The 25,557-nt window shown below is 38.4% G+C and overlaps 2 protein-coding genes across 4 annotated transcripts in view; one reads left to right on the forward strand and one right to left on the reverse strand.

The window, feature by feature from the left end:
* The first annotated feature begins 754 nt into the window (after positions 1-754).
* sp5l (Sp5 transcription factor-like) lies at positions 755-3,282 on the forward strand. Its single transcript, XM_084429004.1, has 2 exons — positions 755-1,150; positions 1,576-3,282. The coding sequence occupies exons 1-2, from the start codon at positions 1,097-1,099 to the stop codon at positions 2,608-2,610; spliced, it is 1,089 nt and encodes a 362-aa protein (XP_084285130.1). The 5' UTR covers positions 755-1,096; the 3' UTR covers positions 2,611-3,282.
* Positions 3,283-4,586: 1,304 nt separating this feature from the next.
* arhgef25a (Rho guanine nucleotide exchange factor (GEF) 25a) overlaps positions 4,587-25,557 on the reverse strand; it is an 82,408-nt gene continuing 61,437 nt past the window's right edge. For all 3 annotated transcript variants that reach the window (XM_084427289.1, XM_084427291.1, XM_084427290.1), the window contains 13 exons: positions 19,312-19,436; positions 18,185-18,251; positions 17,716-17,819; positions 17,462-17,531; positions 14,362-14,451; positions 13,585-13,677; positions 12,840-12,890; positions 12,515-12,592; positions 12,001-12,192; positions 11,725-11,905; positions 10,327-10,544; positions 8,796-8,963; positions 4,587-6,589 (listed from right to left, as the gene is read on the reverse strand). In XM_084427289.1, the coding sequence (XP_084283415.1) occupies positions 6,470-6,589; positions 8,796-8,963; positions 10,327-10,544; positions 11,725-11,905; positions 12,001-12,192; positions 12,515-12,592; positions 12,840-12,890; positions 13,585-13,677; positions 14,362-14,451; positions 17,462-17,531; positions 17,716-17,819; positions 18,185-18,251; positions 19,312-19,436 (1,557 nt within the window). In that variant the 3' untranslated portion in view covers positions 4,587-6,469. The remainder of the gene's footprint in view (positions 6,590-8,795; positions 8,964-10,326; positions 10,545-11,724; positions 11,906-12,000; positions 12,193-12,514; positions 12,593-12,839; positions 12,891-13,584; positions 13,678-14,361; positions 14,452-17,461; positions 17,532-17,715; positions 17,820-18,184; positions 18,252-19,311; positions 19,437-25,557) is intronic.

Here is a 25,557-nt window from a genome sequence, read left to right on the forward strand (position 1 = left end):
AGTGGTGCTCATAAGAACGAACGATCAAATGCAGTTGAACTAATCTGCATAAAATACTTTCAAAAGTTTAAACCCCTAAAAACCTTTTAGCATTATATGCAAACATTATTTCATTATATTAGGCTAATTCCCAGTAAATTGTTCGTCACATTTTCATAATGTCATATAATTTATTTTAATTTTCCTTTTTAAATGCACATCAACTGTACTTTGTAGTCAGCTAAAATAGAATATTTAAGTTTTAACTGATGCCTTGATTAAAAAAAATAATAATAATCTTTTGTGGCTCGTTTCACTTGATGAAAAAAAAAAAAATCAGGTTGAAACTCGTAAAATCAAGTAGAAATTAATGTGACAAGTTAAATAAATGGACAATTGTTTTAATGATTGTAACAAGAAAGTGGGTTCGTTTCGTTCTTAATTTATGACAAAAGAACAAGTGTTAAACTTGTAAATATCAGTTACATGCAAAACCAACTTTTTCATTTTAGACTCTTCTCACCAACAACCGGTAAAAGAAAGGAGCTCTCTCAGGTTAACATTTGGCAAAATTAAATTAGAATAAAATGAAGGTTATAATACACACCCCTCTTCCTAATCTCCCAAAGACTGCCCTCCCCAATATTCCCCCACCGCATCTCTCCTCCATTCACTGGCCCTCCTGATACATACTTAAGAGACCCCGTCGAGAGGATCTTTTCCCTATAAAGAGAAGATGCGATCCGAGCGCCTTTGAAATGATCCTCCGGACTTATTGCGACAGGCCCTTCAGTCGCACTTCAAAAGGACGAGACTTGGTTTGAAAGCCGCTGCTTTTTAAAAAGGGACCCAGAAAACCAGCAGCAAGAGCGCGGAGTGGCCAACGACTCTTACAGCCGATAAAGGACAGGAGTAGCAAGAGAGAATCGAGGGATTATTGATGAGCACTATATCTAAACTCATGCACCGGTAACCTGACTGTGTAGCGGGGTCAATCCGAGCAGGATCTTTGCGCGCCTCCTCGCCCTCGTACCCGCGCACTCTGACTTTGGCTCGGTTACGCACTGCGCGCCGCGCTTTTACGCAGGTGTGGATATTTTGAAGATCCAGTGCACACATGGCTGCGTTAACCTTATCCAGAGCGGACAATTTCCTGCACAATTTCTTACAGGTACTGCACTTTCATTTGTTTTATCGTGCATTTTTCGAGTAGGCTACACAGAGAGACTTTGGCACAATCACATCTCCAACTTAGAATTTTGTTTCCTGCATAACTTTATTTTTGGTTCATTTCTCTTTCTTTCTTTCTTTCTTTCTTTCTTTCTTTCTTTCTTTCTTTCTTTCTTTCTTTCTTTCTTCTGTAAAAATGTATTAACATAAGTTTAATTGCTGCCTTATTTTCAGTTTTTATAATTTTTATATTATACAATTATTATAATTTTGTTTCTTTAAAATGTCATAATAATTCAAAATAACAATAAAAACTACAAATAAGGCAGCAATTCAACTTATTTTGTTATATTATTTGTTCAGTGATTCTGTATATGCAAGTATGAAGGTTGATTTAGTCACAATTATTTGTTTTCTCCCCTCTAGGATCGTACTCCCAGCTCCTCTCCAGAGAGCGGTCCTAACACCCTTTCTTTTTTGGCCACCACATGCAGTCAGGCTTGGCAGGAGGGGTCACAGCTCCCTTACGAGGGTCCAGTGGGCTCCGCTTCCAGCATGTTTCAGCTCTGGAGCAATGACGTGGCCCCTAACTCCAGCTTGAGCGCTCACCAGATGACCTTTACCATGCCCAAAATGCAGTTCCCCGGCCACATGCAGCCCACCCTGGGCTCGCACGCCCATCATCACCATCATCACCACCATCACCACCACGAGCTGCCCCTCACACCTCCGGCCGAGCCCCCTTCCGCCTACTCGTTCGAGCTGTCTCCGGTAAAGATGCTCTCCTCCCAGACGCAGGGGAACGCGGCGTACTACGCGCAGCACAACGCTGTGGGTCAGAACTTTCCCAGCTTCCTTCAAAACGCTTCAGGAAGACCTCACCTGCCCGGCGGGCACGTCGAGGACGGCCAGCAGTGGTGGAGTCTCCCTCAGAGTAGCAGCGCACCCTCCGGTCACCCCTTCTCTTTGGGACGGCAGCTGGTTTTGGGCCACCAGCCTCAAATTGCTGCACTTCTGCAGGGCACCTCAAAGGGTCTGTTGAGCTCCACTCGTCGCTGTCGCAGGTGCAAATGCCCCAACTGCCAGTCCTCGGGAAACGGAGGTGCTGCTCTAGAGTTCGGGAAGAAAAGACTGCACATTTGTCACATTCCAGATTGTGGCAAGGTTTACAAAAAAACCTCTCACCTGAAGGCGCACCTGCGCTGGCACGCCGGCGAGCGTCCCTTCATCTGCAACTGGCTCTTCTGCGGGAAGAGCTTCACACGTTCAGATGAGCTGCAGAGGCATCTCCGCACGCACACCGGGGAGAAGCGTTTCGGCTGTCAGCAGTGTGGGAAAAGGTTTATGCGGAGCGATCATCTCTCCAAGCATGTGAAGACCCATCAGAGCAGGAAGAGCCGGTCCGGTCAGCCCGCTCACAGTGGGACTGATGCACTGCTAAGCAACATCAAGAGAGAGTAAAGAAGGCAAAATGCAAAAGAACTCAATATAGTATCCGGAATGAGACCAGAGACCTTACAAGGACATTTTGCGTCATCTGAAGGTTTTTAACAGATATTCCAAAAAGCAATAGGGACATGGGCCTGTTTCCATTGTACTTTATTTGAAAACACTGGAGCGAACGCACACGATGCTGCACCGAAACCAACCTTTGAGATTTTAAAGAGACTTATGGGCACAGCAGAAGTTCTCTCGTTGTGATATATCTAATGAAAGTGACTTTTTTTTTATGGCTCTGGATGCAAAGACTTCTCATGACCAAACTTTGCCCTTGCACATTTATTTAAAGATTTTAATTCAAAAGCTACAGGAAACTCTTTGAACAGCACAATGACAAGTATTTGTTACTTGGTGAAACTGTCATTTGTTTACATTTTGTTGTTGCTTTATTGGTATTTTGTTTTAGGGGGAATTGATGCCTTATGTTGAAATCATAAATTCTGGTTGCAAAATTTGCCAACACTATTCCCTGACAGATCACCTGAAGTCTTGTTTTCTTGCAGAGAATGGCACTGCTATAAATATGTCGAAATCTTAATTCAAAACATGAACCATATGTATATAATGTTTATACAGTGCACAGTTCTATGAAGACCAGCATGTGAAATATTAATAAACATGAATAACTCTGCAAATCAAAATCTTGTGCTTTGTGTTTTGTTCATTCCTCCATAGCAAAAATTCCATTTAATACCTTGTCAAGCACCCTTAGTTCGTTTTAACAGATGTGTGAACTTCAGCAAATGGCTAATGTTAAATCTAAACCTCGGTGTCGAACCTCAGCGTTTTGCATTTATTCAAATGTTAATGTAATAGCATTCAGGATGCTAATTTAAGATGGCCATTGTTTCTAAGGTGTCGAGGAAGCACTTAAAGGAAAGACAAATGATTGGAGAGTCTTCAGACATTTTACAGTTGTCAATAAATAGTCGGGCCATTCAGGGGAACAGTGGTCTGACCTTCTCCCATCAAGTTCACAGTCATGTTGTCTCGTAATTGCCTGTGTAAATAACAGACAACAGTTACGCTCCACTGGAGCTCAATGTGAATGGACCCCCAGCTGTTTATATCCCACTGGCCGCGACAGAAGTCACTTTGATTTGGCACCTTTGTGATAGTGAATGCTTGAAACCCCTCTCCCCCATCTGTGTGTGCAAATGAACCCTTTACTGCCCAAGAATGCCCAGAATGTGACTTAAAACAGAGACAAATTAACCAGATGTCTGCATGTGTTGACTAGATTACCTAGCCAGATCTCAGAAAGCTCACTGATTTGGAGGATTTTTTTTTTCTTCATCAGTATGACATTTTTACAAAAAAAGAAACCAAAGCATTAATGACTTGTGAAGGTTTTCATCTATTTAGGTCATCATAAAGTGTCTGATGGAGTTTAATCATAAAAATTCTAGTTAAACTCCACTAAAACCTGCATACCGGGGCAAGTTGTCACAGTAACCAAAAGGGTTTGAGTCAAAAAGTCCAATACACTAATGTTTGTTTTCTCTACCAGTGATTTTGTATGTTAGTTTTAAAACACCTATAGATCAAAAAGAGTCTAAATAATCGAATTATATTTTTGTAATATTTCCACACCAATAAAGGATATAATTAAGATTTTGGCTGAAAGGTTAAACTGATATGTTTCATAATATCAGGGCAATTTGTCACGTTTAATTCATGTTTTAATACACAATTGTATACAATTTATTATTACAATGTTTAGTTGTTATACTGGAAAATTAACTCAATACTCAATAGTGTTCAGTAAACTATCTTGTGTCTTTTTATAGGTTTTTTGTGTATACAGAAACAGAAATGATCCTACTTTGAGAAATATTTACAAGTGACAACTAGCCCGGGTCTCCCCTATATCAGAAACACACATCCTAAACATCATCACACAGCAAACTACAGAGAAAACAGCCGAGAAGGAAACATTGTGTGTTCTAAAACACCCTTGCGTTCCAAAAGGAACCAGTTTAATTTGATATAATACAATGGTTTTGTCACATAGACCTGGATCATGTCCAATTCTTTCTCTACATCATTTCCTTCATCATTTAGAGGTGTTCTTCAAAATAGCATGCAACAATGTAAGATTCAAACCCACATTTGTGGAAAGGCAGTACAGGAAAGCTTTCAGTTTATACAGGGATATGTCAAATTATTTGATTTCTGCTGATTTGAATATTACGTCAAGGCAAGAGAAGGTTGTTACAATCATTTTAAGGATATTTAAGCGAATGCATCTGAAACATGCCAACAGTAAAGCATATGAGCTTTGGTGCTTTGAATTTGAAGTTTTAAATTGATCTGTGGAAAAGAAGAAAAAAAAAGAAGACTGATTGGTTGTGTATACAGAGCTGAAGTCCTCTGGCTCCCTCTCTTGGAAAGAATGTGCAATGAGCTAAATGGAGCGAAAGTGCTTTTTGATCATGCTTCAACATCAAATACCAAACACATTCCATCCCTTCTTTGGCGAGGCATCTAACATTTTATGACAAACCGTATGTTTCAGACTCGATTAACAATGTCAATGCTATTTTTACTAATGATTTAGTTAGTCATTAACAAATACTTAAAAAAAATTAAAATAAAACAACACAACAAAACACAATACATTTGTTTTAAACTCTGAAGAAAGAAAAAAGAGACATCTTTAGCTTTTTTCTTAGTTTTTATGAGAACATTTTCCCCAAAATTAAGCAAGTGTTTTAGATGGTCTGAAACTCAATGATATTTTCTGTAAAGGGTACTGGCACCTGCGTTTGGCACATAATGATATAGCATTTTACTTTGGTCTTCATTAAGTTAATAATAACAACAACAATAATAATAATAATGTTATTATAATTATTATCATCATCACCTAATATAATTTGGAAACCTCATTTTGTATCGAGAGACCTGCAGAGTAATCCAGGCAGTGTGCGTCCAATGAGCAGGGGGCGGCAGAAGCTAAAACGGGCCATTAAACCACAGATAGAATACTATTATGCGGCATCTTCTTCTGCCATAACAACTGCTGTCCATCTTTCAGTCCTTCCCTTGAGCAGCGAGTCCTCCTGCTCAACAAGGCAAATGCTCGTTGTGTGTGATCTCTTATGTCCACCTTGTCCAACAGAGTTCATTGATCTTAGAGAATTCAAACCCCCAATCAGCGAAGAGAAAGTCAAGCGTCCGTGTCTCCATGCACAGATCATTCCGCTACATACGGTATATACAAATTTAGCTGCATTTAGAGTCTGTTTCCCCTTAGCTCCTTCATAAGAGTTTACGCAGCCCACGAGAGCATTCAATATAGGTGGGAGATAGAAAGACAGCTTCTGTAAAGAGGCACCGATAGTGCGAAACCTTTAAAATCCAGCGTGAGCCCCTTAAGGACTCTCTTATGTTTGTAATAATACAGTATGTTCTCTGCAAAACACATCTGATGGAAAATGTTCAGCATGTTTGCAAGGATGAAGCCATCAGAATTTAGCACACAAACAAACACACACTCAAAAACATACATACATGCACGCTTGCCCAAACGCATCCTCACACCCTCAAATAAAGGTTTACTCTGGTTCCTGCTCCAGTGACCTCCCAATATAGGAATGGTTGATTCTCCTTTGAACAAAACACAACTTTAGTAAAAAGACAACAAAAAAAACTAACAAAACAAAAAAAAACATAAGAAATTATGTAAAACAATTTAAAAAGTCACTAGGAAATTCACGTCACAGGTTCAGGAAGAATACCACAAGATAACAGACGTGAATAAAGTCCAGACTGTGGCATGCTCTGGTGCAAACATCAGATTCAGGGTCGTTTCCATTCACAGGTCGTCCTCATCAAGCTGGGCCAAGTTACTGGAGCGCTGAAGAGTGGAGGAGGGACTAGGAACAGCCATGCGTCCCTCTCTCGATGAAGCTCTGCGTCCACCCTCTCCTGAGATCTGGACACAGTGGAGGGGGAAAAAGGCCATTTCTGCCACTGATGGTTTATTTTTCTCAACAGCACATTATTAACATTATGATTCTATGGAAGCCTGTTTTAACCTATTGTGGAATTTAACAAAAAAATAAAATCATAATGTAAGATATAAAGTCACAATCATTAGATATAAAATCACATTTATGAGAAACAAAGCCGCAATTGCAAAACACAGTCACATCGTGAGATATCAAGACGCAGTTACAAAAAATAAAGTTGCAAGGATAAAAGCTAAAATTGTGAGATATCGTCACATTGCAAGGTATAAAGTCGCCATTGTAAGTTAAGTCGCAATTGTGAGATATGAAGTCACCCTGTGGGATATAAAGTCACATTTACAAGAAATAAAATTGCAATTATGAAATAGGCCTATGTGAGATATAAAGTCACAATTATGAAAAATAGTTGCAATTATGAGACAGTGACTGATATGTGAAGTCATTATGAGAAACAAAGGGTACATTTACGCGACAATGATGTACTAAAAACAGAAACGTTTTTTCTTTGTACAGATGAAAACATTGTCAAAACGATCCCCGTTCACATGGATCCATGAAAACGTCTAAAAACGCTGTATTATTCATGCCAGGCCAGTAGTTGTCACTAAACACCATACGCTGAACACGTAATACGTATGCGAATGACGTCCCCGTTTCACAAATTCGCGGTTTTGTAGTTTACACAAAGGCAATAACGGTATCGTTTTCAAAACTTTGCGTTTTCAGGCCCCCAAAAAGCCGTTGTCGTGTAAATGAACAGCCAAAACGCATAAAAAGTCACAATTGCGAAATATAATGTCACAATTGTAAGAAAGTTGCAAAAACAAGATACAAAGTCATAATGTGAGACAGCCATTTATTAGATCATAAATAAAGTTGCAATTGAAATATATAACATCTCAGTTACCTTTTAACTTTTTTAACTCTCACAGGCTTCTATAGGATTCAAATTTTTCCCCACACAATTCATGTGATATCTTCATTCATGAATATATAAAGGTTTGTGATGCGTGACGGCAAAGAAATTCTCGCCTATTCCCCAAGCAGAGAATAATGAGCTGTCAAGAGCCGAGCTTATGTCTAAAAATGGCTGAAGAGTTAATTACCAGGAACAGCCTAGGATATTAAGAGTAATATGTTTGTTACAGGGTTTAAGACATGACTAAAATCAGCATGACTGAATGCTTCAGAAATGATATAATATTGTTGAACACTCCTGTCCAAGAATCCTTGTTAGATATGAGAAACTCCGAAAAGCTTTTCACACTTATTATAAACCTCAAAGATCTTAATTATGTTCGGTGTCCCTTGGTATTGGTGATCGTTTCTCACCTCCAATATCAGAATAGAAATAACAAATAAAAATCCAACTATAAGCCCATCCAGGTGAGAAATCCTTGTTTGTCCCCTTGCCATAATAAATATAGCCTGAAGAAATGAAATCATGGCAGTGATTATTTTAGATTAGATATGGTAGATGTTTATAAAATTAATCTAGCATGAAAAGTAGTTCGTATTAAGCACATAACCACATGGGAACTGAAGTCAAAACAGCACTCAGATCCAGCACCAGTCTGATCCAACAGCCTGCAAGAACAATCAGGCGTTAGATAGGGATCTGGTACTTCCTTCTGTGAACCTGTCTCCTTCCTGTTTGTCAAGTGGCCTGAGTAAAGCAGATAAACAGCTATTTCACGCACAACTATTGTTGAGCTGTCATCAAAGCTCATTTTGGGCTAGACGCCGCTGCAGACGGAGAGGGATGTTTTAATGGGCCGCTGTCTCAGAATAAGGAAAACCTAAGTAAAGTAGACTTCATAACTTCATAGGTTTGTTTGTAGTCTCATGTATGATCAAAGACGTTGCAAGGTAAAATGAATAATGCATATTTAAATTCTACACTATTTCTAGGTCAGTAATGAAATATGCAAATTTTTTACTAAAATAGTTTAGCTTATAATATAATTTGTAATAAAAAAAGTTGTATTAAACGATTAATCCAGAGCTTCAGACAATGTACCTGTCCTGCAAATAAGGCCATGTTAGTATATTGTTATTGCCTGTCCACAATATACCAGCAGAGGGAGCAGCATGGCCTCTTTTTTAAACGAACCACATTCCGAGCAATCCAAATCCAAGTGAGCCTGTGTGAGCGGGTACGCACAGTACCTGTGAGCCTTGCGTGCTAGAGGAACACAGTCCGTTGGAGACCGCCTGGCAGTTTAGGGGTGCCTGGGAGAATGACGGCTCTTCAGAGAAGGCCAGCTGCACGTGAGTTGGAGACACCGTCTGGGAATTCAGTCTGGAGTCCACCGGACAGTGCTGGACTTGTGTTGACTGTAAACGTCAGACAGAAACAGTGGTTACAAAATCTTTCAGGTTATTTATATCCATTTACCACATATGATTGTGACCTCTCAGATGATGACAGTGGGATTAGAAAACTTAAGAGTCTTAAGAGACAGAAACAGGCCATTCTTGCTCAGCAAGACTAGAGTAATACTTATATTTGTAATAGTTAAATATTACAATATTAATATTATATTAGTTAAATATCAATAATAAATATGATTATTTATAAGTTAATTGAATTAGCTTTTATTTTTATATTAAAATTTTTGCATAATCTTAAGTCATTTTGTGCTTTAGTAATTTTTATCAGTTAAAATAAACATTTCAAAATGGTTTTACTGTATTTTAGATTTTGTTTGATTTCATTTATACATTTTTATACACCAACTTAAACCTATTTTAGTTAGTTGCCAAAGCCATCTAATATTTCTATTTTAATTTGAAAAAAAAAAGAAAAAAATAAGCTTTTAGTTTTAGCTGACAATAACACACACTGTCTCTCTGTGAATACATGTGTTCTCTTTCTGCTTGCTTGAGTGTGTCAAATCCCAATTCACATCTACTACGGACCAGAAGAACCATTTTGTTGGGGATTGAGAAGTATGTTTGAGTATGTAGTAAGATAAAGTCAAGAGAAAACCAGCAAAAAGAGTGCAAGCATGCATACTAAAAATCCACTGAAAATAGTACACTCTCAGGTATACTGTGATATGGGATGCATTACTCATCAAGCATCGCGTTAGTCCAGGCAGGCTACGTCAGCCAAGCTCACATCAGCTGATAGCCAGCTGTTCCTGACGTGTACCAATCCAGTGTCAACATCTATCACAGCTGCCTATTTAAATTCCCATTCCTTCAGCACTTCCTCCATAACATCGCTGCTCGCATTCAAACTCCCTCCTCCAACCCCAACTCCACCCAACATGACCTTTAATCAGTTTGACTTGTTATTTTGTTTTTCCGTACAGGTAAAAGAACCTTGCCACATTGCAAGCATTTTCTATCATGTATTTGTATTTCCACAACTCATGTAATTGAGAATTGTAATTATGTATGCATATACTGGTTCTGTTCTGTACCCCAGGGGGGGTTGACTTGCTGCTCTCCCCGCTCTGTCCAGGCATAGCAGCATGGGCAGGCGTGGAGGATCGAGAAATAACCACTAGCCGGGACTTGAACTTGGGTCACTCGAAGCCAACCGTGCTACATTTTGGAGCGCTGCCTACAAGGCCATCAGCTCTGACAGGCTACCATTTGTTCAATATAGGTCTGATTGACAGTGGAGATGACCACACAAAAACTAGGTGCGTGAGGTTTGAGCAAACCTCAAACGACTGAAATCTCTTACCTCTGGCTGTGAGTGGTCATCAGTGGGGACCTGGCTGGGCAGGTAGAGAGAGGGCAATGATGTGTTACAGGAGCGCAGGCAGGGCAGTTTGTGTCGGTCGATAGATGCTGAGGAGTGAGGCCTCAGACCAACCACTGCTGACAGAGGAGGCTTCATGCTACGACCCAAACTGTTGCTCTTGCTCTCCCTTCTCTGGTACTCAATGGGCGACTGCAGGGCTGAAACACACAAAACAAAACTGATAAAGTAGCCATATTTAATTTGCCAAACAATAACAAGGCTTAGAGGACATAAAATGACTTCCTAGTTCATGGTCATGTTCAGAATCAGATTTTCCTTTTTTCCACTGGAAATTCGTGAAGTTGTATTTTCAATGATTTGACATTCAACGTTTGAACTGTTGAGGACTATAATAAAGTGTAAAATGAGCACTGAGTTTAGATATCACATAAAGGGATACTCCACTTTTTTTGGAAATAGGCTCATTTTACAACTCCCCCAGGAGTTAAACAGTTGAGTTTTACCGTTTTCGAATCCATTCAGCCGATCTCCGGGTCTGGCGGTACCACTTTTAGCATAGCTTAGCATAGATCATTGAATCGGACAGGACCATTAGCATCTCTCTCAAAAAAATGACCAAAGAGTTTCGATATTTTTCCTATTTAAAACTTGACTCTTCTGTAGTTACATCGTGTACTAAGACCGATGGAAAATGAAAAGTTGCGATTTTCTAGGCTGATATGGATAGGAACTATACTCTCATGCCTGCGTAATAATCAAGAAACTTTGCTGCCGTACCATGAGTCCAGCAGGCGTAATGATATGACGCAGCGCCTGAAAATAGTCCCCAGCTCGGTAACTTCCAACGTGACCGGGACTAAGTTTGTCTAACCTATTAGACCTATTTTCAGGCGCTGCGTCATATCATTACGCCTGCTGGACTCATGGTACGGCAGCAAAGTTTCTTGATTATTACGCAGGAATGAGAGTATAGTTCCTAGCCATATCAGCCTAGAAAATCGCAACTTTACATTTTCCGTCGGTCTTAGTAGACGATGTAACTACAGAAGAATCAAGTTTTAAATAGGAAAAATATCTAAACTTTGGTCATTTTTTTGAGAGAGATGCTAATGGTCCTGTCCGATTCAATGATCTGTGCTAAGCTATGCTAAAAGTGGTACCGCCAGACCCGGAGATCGGCTGAATGGATTCGAAAACGGTAAAACTCAACTGTCTAACTCTGGGGCAGTTGTAAAATGAGCCTATTTGCAAAAAAAGTGGAGTATCCCTTTAAATGTTCATCCATGAATGGTTTGAACATCAGTCTAAGACAGCTTCTGAGGTTGGGGGCTGAGCTGAAATCAGCAGGGTGTATGGTGTTCACTTTGTGAGTCTCACCATTGAGGAAATTGCGTTGGGTCTCCAGTATTTGACTCACGTCGCTGACCCAAGCCTTGCAGATGTCCAGCGACAAGGAGTGCAAGACAAATCGCACCGTGCTGCCATCAGCCCCCCGAGACGTCAGGGCAAAACGATTAGGGTCACTGTCTACACACGTCTCCACGCCCAGACAACTTATCTGAAAGAAGAAGCTATGTTAACACATGCAAACATACTGCGTAATGTGGAAACCTTATGTGATGAGAACTTCCTCTAAAGGGGTCTAAAGCTCACCTTAATACTGTTTTTAAAAATATATCCAGGTAGAGAAAATCCCTTTTTCCTGTCTATTGGCTCACTGAAGATGACAAGCTGTTCAAATAGGAAGACCCGCCTCTCCTTAGTGCGGGACAGGAAGCTGCTGTCCTGTTCTGTGACTGTGAACGTGTCTTGCTGGAGAAGTTTTCCTTGTGCCGTGATCTTCCCCTGAAAAAAAGAAAGAAAATGTGGTTTTAGGGCATGGATTTTTTTTTTAAACCCTTTGAGACCCCCAAATATAATGATCCCCTTTCTAAAATATGAATATATATGAATATATATATATATATATATATATATATATATAGAGAGAGAGAGAGAGAGAGAGAGAGAGAGGATTCTTTGATGTACAGAAAGGTTTTTATTTGAAATAGATTATATTTAAAAATAGATTTTTAAATAGAAAACCCCTGCTTTAGGGGATCAGAGTGGCTTTCAGTATTTCCACAGACCGACAGCTTTAAACAACAGCCTGAGTCTGGCACCATACCTCAAAGCCTTGCAGCCGACCCACGTTCATCATGTCATTGCAGCGCTTCGGAACAAAACACATCACCTCCACTGCTTTCTGTTAGAGAGAGAGAGAGAGAGAGAGGGTGCAATGTGTGGAAACAGACCTCAAATCTTTATTAAAGCCTATGAAAAAGTATAGTATTACTGATTTCTGGCTCAAACTGACACCAAAGGGAAGAAAAAAACACAAGCTGGCAGGGTCAAGGAATCACACAATGTTCCTTGGTGGGATTATGTGTTTCTTCTGGTCTTGAGAAATAAAACTTGCATAACGATTACAGTTTCTGATGAGTGACTCATACCTCCAGCTCTTCAATGTCCATCCCAGCCTTTGTGTAGTATTTGAGGAAATCCTGTCGCGAGACACACAGCGTGAGCTCTAGAATGTTCTATTTTTGTAAAAAGATCTTAATATGATTTGACTAGTAACAGGTCTGTGGTGTTACTGTGACACGTTTCACACCAAAGGCATCAGCATACACAAATTATAATTTCTTCTAAAGCAGTAATTGCCAACCAGGGCAGAATATAAAAATATACTACGGCTCAAAAGTTTGGGGACAGTACCTTTTTTTTTTTAAAATACTTATATTCTGCAAGGACGCATTAAATTAATTAAAAGTGACAGTAAAGAAATCCTAAAAAAAAGACTGGAGTAATACTGCTGAAAATTCAGCCTTGCCATCACAGGATTTTTTTATATATATATTAAAATATACAGTTATTTATAATTGTAATAATAAAATATTTCACAGTATTACTGTAGTTTTTATTTCTATTACTGCAGCCTGAACATAAGAGACAAAAAAATAAAAAAGACCCCAAACTTTTGAATGATAGTGTAAAACAGAAACCCAAAAGTATTGTTTGATAATATATTTCTTAAAATCAAATACATCTGTATTAAAATTTTGATAATAATTTGATGTTCTACTTTTATTTATCAATGTGGAATTGATTTGACATGATCCCCAACACTCCTAATAGAATAAGCCACGAGTGCACAAGAATGTGTGTGATGTGTGTTTGTGTTGCACTCGGTTTCACCTTCAGTAGCAGCTGGTACTTCATGATCCTCTGCACGGGTTTGATGAGCAGGTCATTCAGCTGCAGCCTGTGACCCAGCTGCTGTTTCAGTTCCTGCACACAAACACACACCTGATTGACTGAACCCTTTATGCACAAAGAGAGAAAAGCAATGTTCTGCATAGCATACAATAATACTACCCAAGTTGAGCAACAACAAAAAAAAGATAGCTAGACAACATTTGCTGAATTTAGCATGCAACACTGAGGTTATGTGACAAAAATCAGTTAACTATTGTAGGAAACATGCATCATTTACATACGGTTTAAAATACAAAAAAATAGTAGGCAGTATACAGTACATACTGCGCATTAAGTTATGCATTGGTTTGCTGGTATTCCACTCCAAACATAACCAAACACTCTCCTTGATCCATTATCCCATAATGCCCTGCGATCTCCATCTATAAAACCTAAAGTAACCCCAGCTATCAAACCTCTAAATGCTTTGGCACAGCACTGAGAAGAATCCATTTAAGTGTCAAACTTTTCAATCAAGTCTTTCCCTGTTTTGTCGGTTCCAAGAATTGATGGGTCAGTCAAGGCCTTCATGTCCACTGAGCGATTATTACACACGCAGTGCAAATGGAAAGAGAGCGAGAGAGTCTGCCTTGAGATATTTACACAGATGGGCCTGTACGGCCAAAACAGCCCCTCGAGCTTAACCTGTGTGTCTTTGAGGACTCCACTAGAGCGTGTATACATGTGTTTGTGTGCTTGCTCTTCACATGCACTCACCTCAAAGTAGGTCTCGATGTATTCTGACACGATGTGCTCAGACTTAGGTTTGTTCTGGCAATAAACCACATACATGTGAAGCCGTCTTTCCTGCAGTTTGTGCAAACAGAGAGGACAGAGTGAATTAGCTAAGTAGTTATACAGAGGACAGAAAAAGTATGTACATTTAAGCCATAACAAAAAATCTTTGAATGCCTTGGAATTATATGACAAAATATCTCAGCAAGTAGTATTTATTTGAAAGAAATATAGCAACCTTTTCAAGCAAAACATTTCACACAAAGAAGTTTGTTCAAATTATAAAAATAACGGTTGTTAAAATGAACATATACTGTATACTTACATATACTTAAAACGATAATATACTGTTAAAATGAAATTTCTATGTCCACTGTTAATGTGATGACGACTCTGCTAGTACACCTTGAGGGCAAGTGACTTCATACAGCCACTAAGGCCCTGTTTTACACCTGGTATTAAGATGCGTTTTAGTCGATCGGATCACAAGTAGACGAGGGAAAAGCATACCCATTTACACCTGGTGTTTTAATCAATTTCTTTTGTCCACTTCTGTCCTGATTTCTTAGCGGGGAGGATCTATGGGCGGGTAAATATATGGGCTTTTTCAGATCTTTCGATCTAATGGACAAAATAAGCTTCAAACCAAACCTGTATCTCAAGCCAAAGTTTAAATCCCGTCTGGCAAGCATGCTTCCCATAATGTTTCCGCATTAGGTCAGTAGGAGGAGAGTAGGCGGTCTTTTGTGGCCGTTCGAACGTATTTGACCACTACACTATGAAAGCAATCCGGTCGAATGCGTTTTCTACTACCTCGGAAGTGGTAAAAAGTGGACAAGCTCAAAACATTTTAGACCCCGTTTACACCTGTATTTAGTGTTGTCCACTTGTGATCTGATCACCCAAAACGCATCTTAATACCAGGTGTAAACAGGGCCTAAAATCAATTTGACACCAGCTGGTTGCAGAAAAGCCATTGCAGTTAGTTCTGAGAAAAGTATCCTTTGTTTGCAGAAACCACTTAGTTTGATATTTTGTATCTAATGTAAAGACATTTAGATATTTGTAAGTGTGACTTAAGTTTCCAAAAGTGGATTTTTTACAATGTATACACTAATTAAAAGTACAATCTTATGTCCAGAAATCCTGTTAGTTAAAATTGTTGCCAATTAGACAAAACAGTAGCTGTGACGTTATAGAAATATATCAAATCATTTAAGAAAAAAATACATTTATTGAAGGTTGATAAATTGGCCACTGGTGGTAGTTTATCTAGTCAAATCATTCTTTCCTGATCCCATTAGTAAATGCAGCTAAAGAGAGACATGGGGCAGCGGTGAACACGTATCATGACAGAGGTGATTCAATGGAAACTTTCAAGCTGCTGTAAGTGTTTAAATAGTTTGAAACAGACTCTGTCTGCAGTATAAGAGCAGCATGCTGTTGATGGCATAGAGAGAGATTACAAAACACTGATGTAGGAGAGTGAGCAGAAGGCCATTTATAATTCAGTCCAATTATCCTCAATGTAATCAGAGCCCCATTCTCTCTCTCACTGCATTCAGGTAGTAGGACGTTACAACTGGACACTACCTCTCTCTCACACACACACCCACATGCACGCACGCACGCACACACACACACAGAGTGAGTTGCCCGGAGACAGGCCGATTGGATAGACGTCAAAGCATGAATGGTTCTGACAACAGATTGTAAGAGCTCCATATGGACCATGTGACAGAACACCGCACAAAATTAATTTCTTAAATCAGCATGTGTGTCGTTTTACCATTAAAATAACAATGAACAACATTTTTACAGTACAGTAACTATTTTATGTTAAAACAATTATTTGCCAAAAGTAAAAACACAAGAATAAACTAAAAAGTAAAATTAATTTATTCAAATATTTTATTACTCAAGAACTTTGTAATATATACTACAATATTATTTAAATATTATATAATAATATCCATGTAATCTGTTTAGAACATTTTACTGGAAAACAGCTAACAAAACTGATTCAGAAAATGACTTTGGCAGTGCAATGCATGTCCTTATAAGACTAAGACCAGCTGAAGGATTTTGCAACCCATCGTCTTAATTTATCTACGTTACACATCATTGACTGGAAGTTAGGAAGTCCTGACATAACTTCAGTGTCTCACAACTTTGTAATGTACTGTATGAGTTAAAAGAGAGGGTGAGAGCAGGGGCTGAGGAAATTTGAGACGGGGGGGAGCGGGGGGAGGGGGGGGGGGTACTTGTTTGTGAAAGGAAAAAAGAAAGAGTGGGGACAGGAGAAAGAGTGAGCCTGGCCCTCACTCACCCTCCATATTACTGTTTCTCATTACCAGTCAATTTCCCACAACGCTTGTTTCATAGTTTGACTCAACCTTTAGATTTGTGTTACAAGTTTCTTTATTCCCCTCAAGCCTTTTAAAGTTACCCAAAGGGCTCAGACTCATTAAACAGTAGAAAGGGCAAATGCTGGCAGACGCCAATTTGAGTTTTCAGTAACTCTTGAAAGTGCTTTTCATTTAAGCAAAATACTTTGATTCACCACAGAAACTTATATCACAGCATGTGGCAGCTTTAAACAAATTACTGCTACTGTGAAGTACTTCCACAACTGTAAATCTGCAAATTTTAGTCTTTCACATGTACGACTGTGGGCACCGGGAATTGTGTTATTTCTTCTTGGCGAGTTATATATGTGTGTATGTCCATAGAGTAGGACTGAACTCCAGAAATAGACACGCTGTGTAAAGCAGCAATGTTATCAAAGGACATAGCCGTGCTTGTTATTCCTCCTTTGTTTTTCCCGCCTCTTTTTCCCTTGTGGTGATGAGCCAATGGAGTGGACACACAAGCAAATACACAGTCTTAAATGAGCTGTATTAGTAACAGGGGGGACAGAAATAGAGTGGGATGATGGGACGATTAATGGGGTGTTAAAATGTGTGTGTATGTTAAAAACATCTGTTTTCTCAGCTCCGTTTTTCTCAAAGTGTGAAAGGAAGGTCTTGCTAGGCAAAGGCTGATAGAGGAAAGCGAGAATAATAATAATAGAGAGACTTACATGTTTGATAAAAAGTTGGGCCAGTCGTTCAGGCTCAGCCACACATTTCTCCAGCTCACCCAGGAAATAACTGAGATCAGAACAGAGGAGAGATTAGACATACAGCTCACCATAAGTCATCAGCAGGACCATATGGAATCTGCATGCACTAAAGTACAGAGATTTTCCCAAAAAATCAGTGCAGAAAATGCAAGGAATATACTGAAAGTCTTGTCATATTCATGATACACACACTCAAACACAGATAAACCCACTCTTTATGCCAGTCGTAGATCTGATGAATATTCCCAAACACTATTTTGTCTTTTCCCTTCATGTCTTCTGGAACACCTTTAGCAATCATAGAGGCCATGTAGCCCTGCGAGAGACAGAGCATGATGAACTTCCATAGCTCATGACCCATAAAAACACTTTTATTATTAAATCTAAGGCATTTCAACAGAGATAAAATATCCCATTCATAAAAAAAGATGTAGATCATCATATTCCAAATATTTTAAATCCAGGCACCATTATTTTGATTTATACTGTGATCAGTATTACAGCTGAGAGGAATTCAGGTCAGTTCATGCATCAAATCTAATTCTGCAGTGATTAAATGCTCTGAAATGCATTCAAATTATTCTAAGATTACAGGAAAATTGATAGCGTTCCATTACAGAGTTGATCAAATCCACATGTGATTTGTTAATTGATATTTTAACCCCGTCAAAAGAAGCTCACCTCCACAATAAGTCCTAGATCAGCTACATACAGCTTTTCTGTCTCTATCAATTCTTTCAGAACATACCTGTAGAACAGAAGAAGTCAGCTTTCATTCAATACATCAACAATATCTGACAGCTCAAAACATGTGCTGTGAATATAGGGTGTAATATCAGCAGAGTTCTGACTTGTGCAGAATAATAATAATCAAGGAGCTATTTGTGGACCAGATGAAGGGCCTATTTTATCGAAACGGGTGAATATCCCAGCTGGAAAATCCATTTTATGCTGGTAGCTTTGTTTGGGAACACGCTCGCTTGTTTCTTTGGTCTTTAACTGGTCTAAGATTATCTTTACCTGGTTTAAGATGAGCTTTAGCTGTTTAATATGATCGTGAGCTGGTCTAAGTTGGTCATTAGCTCATTTAAGATGGTCATTAGCTGGTCTAAGATTATCTTTAGCTGCTTTAAGATGATCTTTTGCTGGTCTACCAGCCACTATGCCAATTTGACCTGTTATTATGGCCATCGTTAGTCTAAGATTATCTTTAGCAGGTTCAAGATTATATTTATCTGGTCTTTAGCTGGTTAAGATGGTCATTAGCTGGTCCAAGCTGGACATTAGTTCATCTAAGAAAGTCATTAGCTGGAATAAGATTTTCTTTATCTGGCTTAAAATGATCTTTTGATGGTTTACTGTTAAAAAAAAAACACACAAAAAAACAGTTCAACCTGTTAAGGCCAACTGGTAGTTGGTTTCTAGCTGGTCTAAGATGGTCATGGTGAATCCAATTTTGTCATTAGATAGTTCATTAGATGGTTCAAGCTGGTCATGATCCTCCAGCTACCATGATCCAAAAACCAGTCTGACCAACTAAAGCTGTTATGACCAGCCTGCCAGACTACCAGCTTGAAGCAGTTAATAACCCACCAACTGGTTTAAACTGGATTTTCCACCAGGGATGACGTACCGGTGTGCTGAAGAACATCTGATGTCTGCTCTGTTAAATTTTCCAATTTAAATCTCAAAGTAATACAGCATTAAAATATCTAAATTAAGCATTTCTGTTACATAAGCTGTCTTAAATGAGAATTTCTTAGGGGTTACATAACTCAAGTTGCAAATGAAGGAGATTTCACACACACATGCTTTTTTCTAAGGCACTCTTCCGATCCTCTTCGCTGTCTATGGTGTCTGATGATTGGCTGGAGTTGTCATCCATCAACACGGAGCCATTGTCGTCAGCCTGTAGACTGGTGCACTGGGTGAACTGCAGACACAGAGGGGATAACTGTGAATAAGAGACGAGACGTAATGCTGAAATGTTATTCCATTCAGGGATGGCTTCAGGGACAAAGAGGAATGATACAGAGGAGAGAGAGCAGGGTGGGAAAATAAGAGCTGTTGTAATAGCTCAGGTTGCCTAGGTGACAGGAGAGGAGCATGCTGGGTCTGCTGGTGACAGTGACTGAATGATAACAGGAATTCAGCGCTCACCAATAATCATGACACCACAGAGACGGAGTAGATACTCTACTCTGAATCTCAATGCCACTGACCCCGTGAAGTCACCACGTTCTCAGAAAACTCAAGTCAAATTGTTTTGGTTGAAATTGAGCATTGTTTTAGCGGAGGGTAGATGTGCAGACAGCCCTGCAAGTCGTTCAACGATTTGCGACGGGAAGAGGAAGTCTGAAGACGTCCTGCCTTTGTTAATGTGTTTATTAATCAGGGGTAAAACTAGAACATAAACTATGCTATAAATCCTCACACTTTGTCACGTCCCTCAGTTTTTTTTGTCATTAAGGATTTCCTAAAACAAAAATATAAAGTAAATTGTTCCACACCATTTTTGCTACAGAGATGAATAATTCACCTCAAATCCTGCAACTTGTTGTGAAGAGATGTTTTTTTAAATGTACTTAAAATGAGATTGCATTGTGAAACCGCACAGGTTTGCGCTAAAAATCGTTCCGATATTATCTATACACACATGTTTTTATATTGGGCAGTTGATTTTTCAATTCAATAACTTTACAGCTAACCTTTGCGCATTATCAGATTGTCATTAAAGGGATAGTTCACACAAAAATGCTATTCTAAACTTATATGATTTTCTTTATTCTGCTGCACAGAAAAGAAGTTATTATGAAGAATGTTGGTAACCAAATAGTTTTAGTGACCATTGACTTCCATTGCATGGACCAAAAAAAAAAGGGGTGCGGTTCGCAGAACTTTGCACACTAGAAGAGAAGCGCCACGTCTTTAAAATAAGAAAATATTTCAGAATCCTCCATTATAATCGTACCAAATCCTTGTAAAGACTTCATCCTAGTCTGTAAGACTGTACATTTTAATATTAGAAACAGTACTAATAGTATTAGATAGGTGCCAGATGTGTTATATGTTCTTTTAAGCTTAATTTATGACTGTGGATAATCTGCATCGTGGAAGAATAGCGATCATAGTTCTCCCACGATTCTGAAAACAAAACATTACAGAACCGAACAACATAATATGTAAATTACTTGAGGTTCTGACAAAATGCTCTAGCCTATTTAATGTTACAAATTAATCTATTTAGAAATGTCTATAATGTTATAAATTAGTCTATTAAACATATTTATTATTTTAAAGGAATTCATTATGTAAAAAATCATTTGAAAATAATGAATGAAGACTTGTTTCGTCCAGAGTTTTTCAACAAATCTCTTGAATGAATGATTCAGTGATGCATCAAATACATTTTAACAGTCCCTGGTCACCACCAACTGGAAAAGGAACCACTTGCCATTGTTTTCCCAGCTGTGTGTCTGCAGTAGTGTACATCAATAGATAAATTCTCCTTTTGTTGGAACAAAAATAAATCTCTACAAACAAACAAAAAAAGCAATTACTTTTTACTTTTTGAAAAACTACATTTCGTGACAATAATAGTAGTATTATATTTCAACTGTATATTAAAAAATGGCGCTTCTTATGTTGTCATTCCCCTTGTAGCACACGCAAGTGGCGATTCTCTGTCAACCAATCAACGTTCTGCAGTGAGTCTAGCTCCACCCTTTAGGCACCCTACCACTGTGCTAGGTACCCCAACGGAAGGCTACTGAAAAAGTGGTACGGTACGGTTCGGCATTTTGGTACCATTCACAACTTTTGACAGTGAAAACTGAACTGTACTGTACCGTACCGTTCGGTGGAAACGAGCCATTAAATGCACTAAAGGCAAGATAGGATCTGCCCTTTAACCAAAGCTGTTTAGCTGCTTGCTTGGTTAACGTCACAGTCACCTGTGGAGCATCACTTTATCTTCATTCTCAGGACCCCGGTTTCTCACTCTCTTTCTGCGTGTATTGAGAGAAAACACAATACACGCCTTCCACTATAATGTCACACATCCTCCTCAAAACAAGGAATCCTACGCACAGACTGATAGCACATCTCCATCCATCTATTCTGATATCCCTTTTTTCAGTTTGTTTATTTAGTAGAGCTTTACAAAGCACTTCCTTCGCTTATGAGGGTGTTATTGTGTTGTGTGTGAGAGAAATGTGGCAGTCTATTCAGAAACGATGTGAATTACAATGAACGGAAGTTCCTTACATCATTTGATCATTTACTCACTCTCATGTCGTTCCAAATACGTGTGATTTTCTGTCTTCCGTTGAAAAAAAAATGGAGACATTTTGAATAATATGCTCTGGTTGCTCTTTTCCCACTCAATTACAATGAAAAGGGACTAAAGATTTCAAGTTTAATTGAAACAACTCACTTTAAACTTAACTGATTTGAAACACTTTTATAATGCACTTCATATTAATAATGTTCTTTTTGAAGCTTGAATTTCTTGAAAGCTTCGTCATTGCAATTGGATGAAAAATAATGACCTGTCCACAGAAGAAAGTTAGGAAAAACATTATGTTAAGTAAATGATGACAGGACTTTCATATTTATATTTTAATTTGACTCCGTTGTGCTGCTTAACATCGTTGTGGAAACCATGACACATCTTTTCTTTTTTTGATGAATTGAAAGATCAAAAGATCTTGATTTTTTTTTTAACAAATGTAAAAGTCTTTACTGCATCTTTTAATCAATTTAACATGTCTTTGCTGAATAAAAGTACTCATTAAAAAAATTATGTGTATATTGTGTTGTATTTGTCCATCAAGCGGTGTTGTAGTTTAGCATTACGCCCTACAATTTGCTGATCGGTGCGTGCCGTTAAGGCCTGTTGGAGTATCATATTACACTGTTGTGTTGTTTTCTGGTACAGGGTGATGTTTGTGTGTTTTAGAGCAGTGCGATCACTCCTGCCTGGATCGCAAGTCTACTCAGATCATTTCCAGATGTTTTTTGGCACAGCCTGCAGGAGAATCCCCCACTCTTGCACTTTCCCATTTTTATCTTCACCCAGAAGCCCGGAGTCTTTACTCGGACCTTTAATAAAAAGCTGAGATCATATTGGTTGTTGTTTTTCTACAGGAAATTGTTAAAGTTAGCTTGAGTAGAGGGAGGTAATCCAACCTTCGTTTTATGTGAGGGTACACGCGGACTCATGTTACGGTTATATCAAACTGCTGTGTCAGACCTACATTTGTGTGGGGAATAAAACGAAACAGCCAGTTTGATAACATATGCCGCGTTCCTCCGTCCAGGAGACAGGCCGGATCCGAGGAGCACTTACATATTCATTCAGGAATTTTCCATTAGCCAACAAATAATAAACTCACGCTGGATCCCCACAGCAAATCTTTCTGTGTCAGGTACAAAGCGGGCTGTCAGCTGAGCTGAATCAGAGACAGAAATGAATATGATATAAACTAAAACCTCAGCCTCTCTATGGAGAGAGACAGGGAGTCACAGAGTAATGCATAACACTGAAGAGCAACACCAATACTAGTAACTAGTAACTAGTAAGTAACTAGCCCCAATACACACTGCAGAATGTTTGTCTTGTTTTCCAGTAAAAAATATATAACTATCTATATAAGAAAAGAAAAAAAACTAGCTGCATGAAATATTAAGGGGGAAATTTACTATAATGGTTGACCATTAGCACTATTCATTTGTTATGGACTACGTTTTCAAAAGTACGGGGGCAGTAAGTGTTTTTTATTTTCTTCATTTATTCAGAAAGGACACATCAAAAGTAGCAGTAAAAACATTCATAATGTTACAAAAGATTTCTAATTCAAATGATATTTTAACATATAACATTAACATAAAAAACTGTTTTAAAGTGTAATAATATTTCACAATAATACTACCGTTTTTACTGTATTTTTGATCAAATAAATGCAGCTTTGTTGACCATAAGAGACTTTTCAAATAAATAAATAAAAATCTTACTGACCTCCAACTTTCGAATGGTAGTGTAATTTTAAAAATCTTAAATTTACTGCAATAATTGTCCTTGTAAATAATGCCTGAGGCTGTGATTAGTATCACTTACAAGTCTAGACCAGAAGCTCATGTTGTTTCCTTAGTATATTAAATTCATTTCCAATTATAATCACAGTACTTGAGATCTCAGTCTCTAGCTCTTGTTATTCTGCACCTTTCACCACTCACCTTTTGATGAAACGATCGAATGAAATAATGAATGTTATGCTTTTAGCCATTAATCTGGATTTGCATTTGCTCTCTTCCAGCTATTGTGATTGTTTATGTGTGTTTTGTATTTATCTGTGTGCTCTGGCTCAGATAGTGTACACGCACATACAAAAATATACAGTGGGGTCCAAAATGTCTGAGACCAACATTGAAAATCTGAGATTTAAATTTGTAAATAACTATAATTTTAGCACTAGAAGGAAGAGGATAAAAGCAATAGATTCATGTTAATGTTTCAATTGAATTTTTCACTTAAATTGTTATGCTGATAATATACACTACCGTTCAAAAGTTTAGGGTCTATACTTCTATTCGAGGAAACACATTAAATTTATCAAAAGTAAATAAATGCTGTTCTTTTGAACTTTCTATTCAACCAAAAATCCTTCAAATGTATTGCAGTTTCCACAAAAAATTTAAGCTGCACAATATAATAAATATTAATAAATGTTTATTGAGCACCAAATCAGGATCATGTGACACTGAAGACTAGAGTAATAATCAGCGTCAATCAATAACTGACACTATTAAAAATATTATATATTAAAAATAATCTTACCGACCCCAAACTTTAGAACAGCAGTCCAACTTCTGATGTAATTATTTTATTAAAATAGAAAATACAAATTATAAAACAGATTGTTCCGGCCCTTGATTATGATTATTTGAGCTGTGTTCAAAGCCTTTGTAAATTACACTACAAACATAAACTGTGACTGTATTACATCAGTATTACTGCACCTGTGTTGGAAACCATTCCCCTTCTGAAGACATATTTTTTTATCAATAGCATTACATTTTTGTGTCTGTGTGTTTATTTCATGAAACCTTACGTGGAATAACCGTTTTATAAAAGCAATAAACCTGCAAGCTGTGATTTATAGTGAATTTTGAACAGCTAATAGGGGTTGAGGCGCTCTGTGTCACGCCTAACAACGGCCCTTAGCTGTTCAAACCACAGCTTCTTGGTTTAACAGAGCCCAACATAAGAACATAAGAAGTCTGTTTGATCAATGTGTGTTTTCACTTTTAAAGGTTCAATCTGTAGAAAAGAGCCTGGCAACAAATGACCCATCAGTCAAATGACCATCTGGCCTCTCTCACACTCAGCATGAATACTAACACATTGAACCCCTGTGCAAACTGATAAAAAGCCCCTAATACAACCTTGCACCCTCCTTTCTTGTTTTCTCTTTACATTATTCATTCTTACAAAGAGACTATGTACAGTAGCCTCTGTTTCAGATGACATGTCCACAGACGTTTGATGGGCGGTGTGAAGTCTGATGTTAAAAGGTTTTATTTGAGACACATACAGTAAGTAAACAAGATCCGTTGATCACACCTACAGTGACCCCAAAAAGCATCAATACATAGGCCCTGTTTACACCTGGTAATAAGATGTGTTTTGGTCGATCGGATAGATGAGGTAGACAAGGGAGACACATACCAATTTACACCTGGTGTTTAAATCCGTCTATTTTGTCCAGTTTCAACCACTTCTGTCCTGATTTCTTCGAGGGGAGGGTCTATGGGCGGGTAAATGTATGTGGTTTTTTTTTTCAGATCTTTCGAACTAATGGACGAAATAAGCTCATGCAACTTACACGAAACAACAAACAATACGGAGAGCAGCAGCTTTCGTTTCTGCTCTGATAGCCGTGAGACCAGGCCGAACACGGTGAGCGCTTGTTAGAAATCAGGAGTTGTGAGAGAACATTGCGCTTGGTACATTTTTCATCTTCAAACCAAACCTGGATCTCAAGCCAAAGTTT

Source organism: Rutilus rutilus (genome assembly GCF_951802725.1).
Source record: "Rutilus rutilus genome assembly, chromosome: 13".
Lineage (NCBI taxonomy): Eukaryota > Metazoa > Chordata > Actinopteri > Cypriniformes > Leuciscidae > Rutilus > Rutilus rutilus.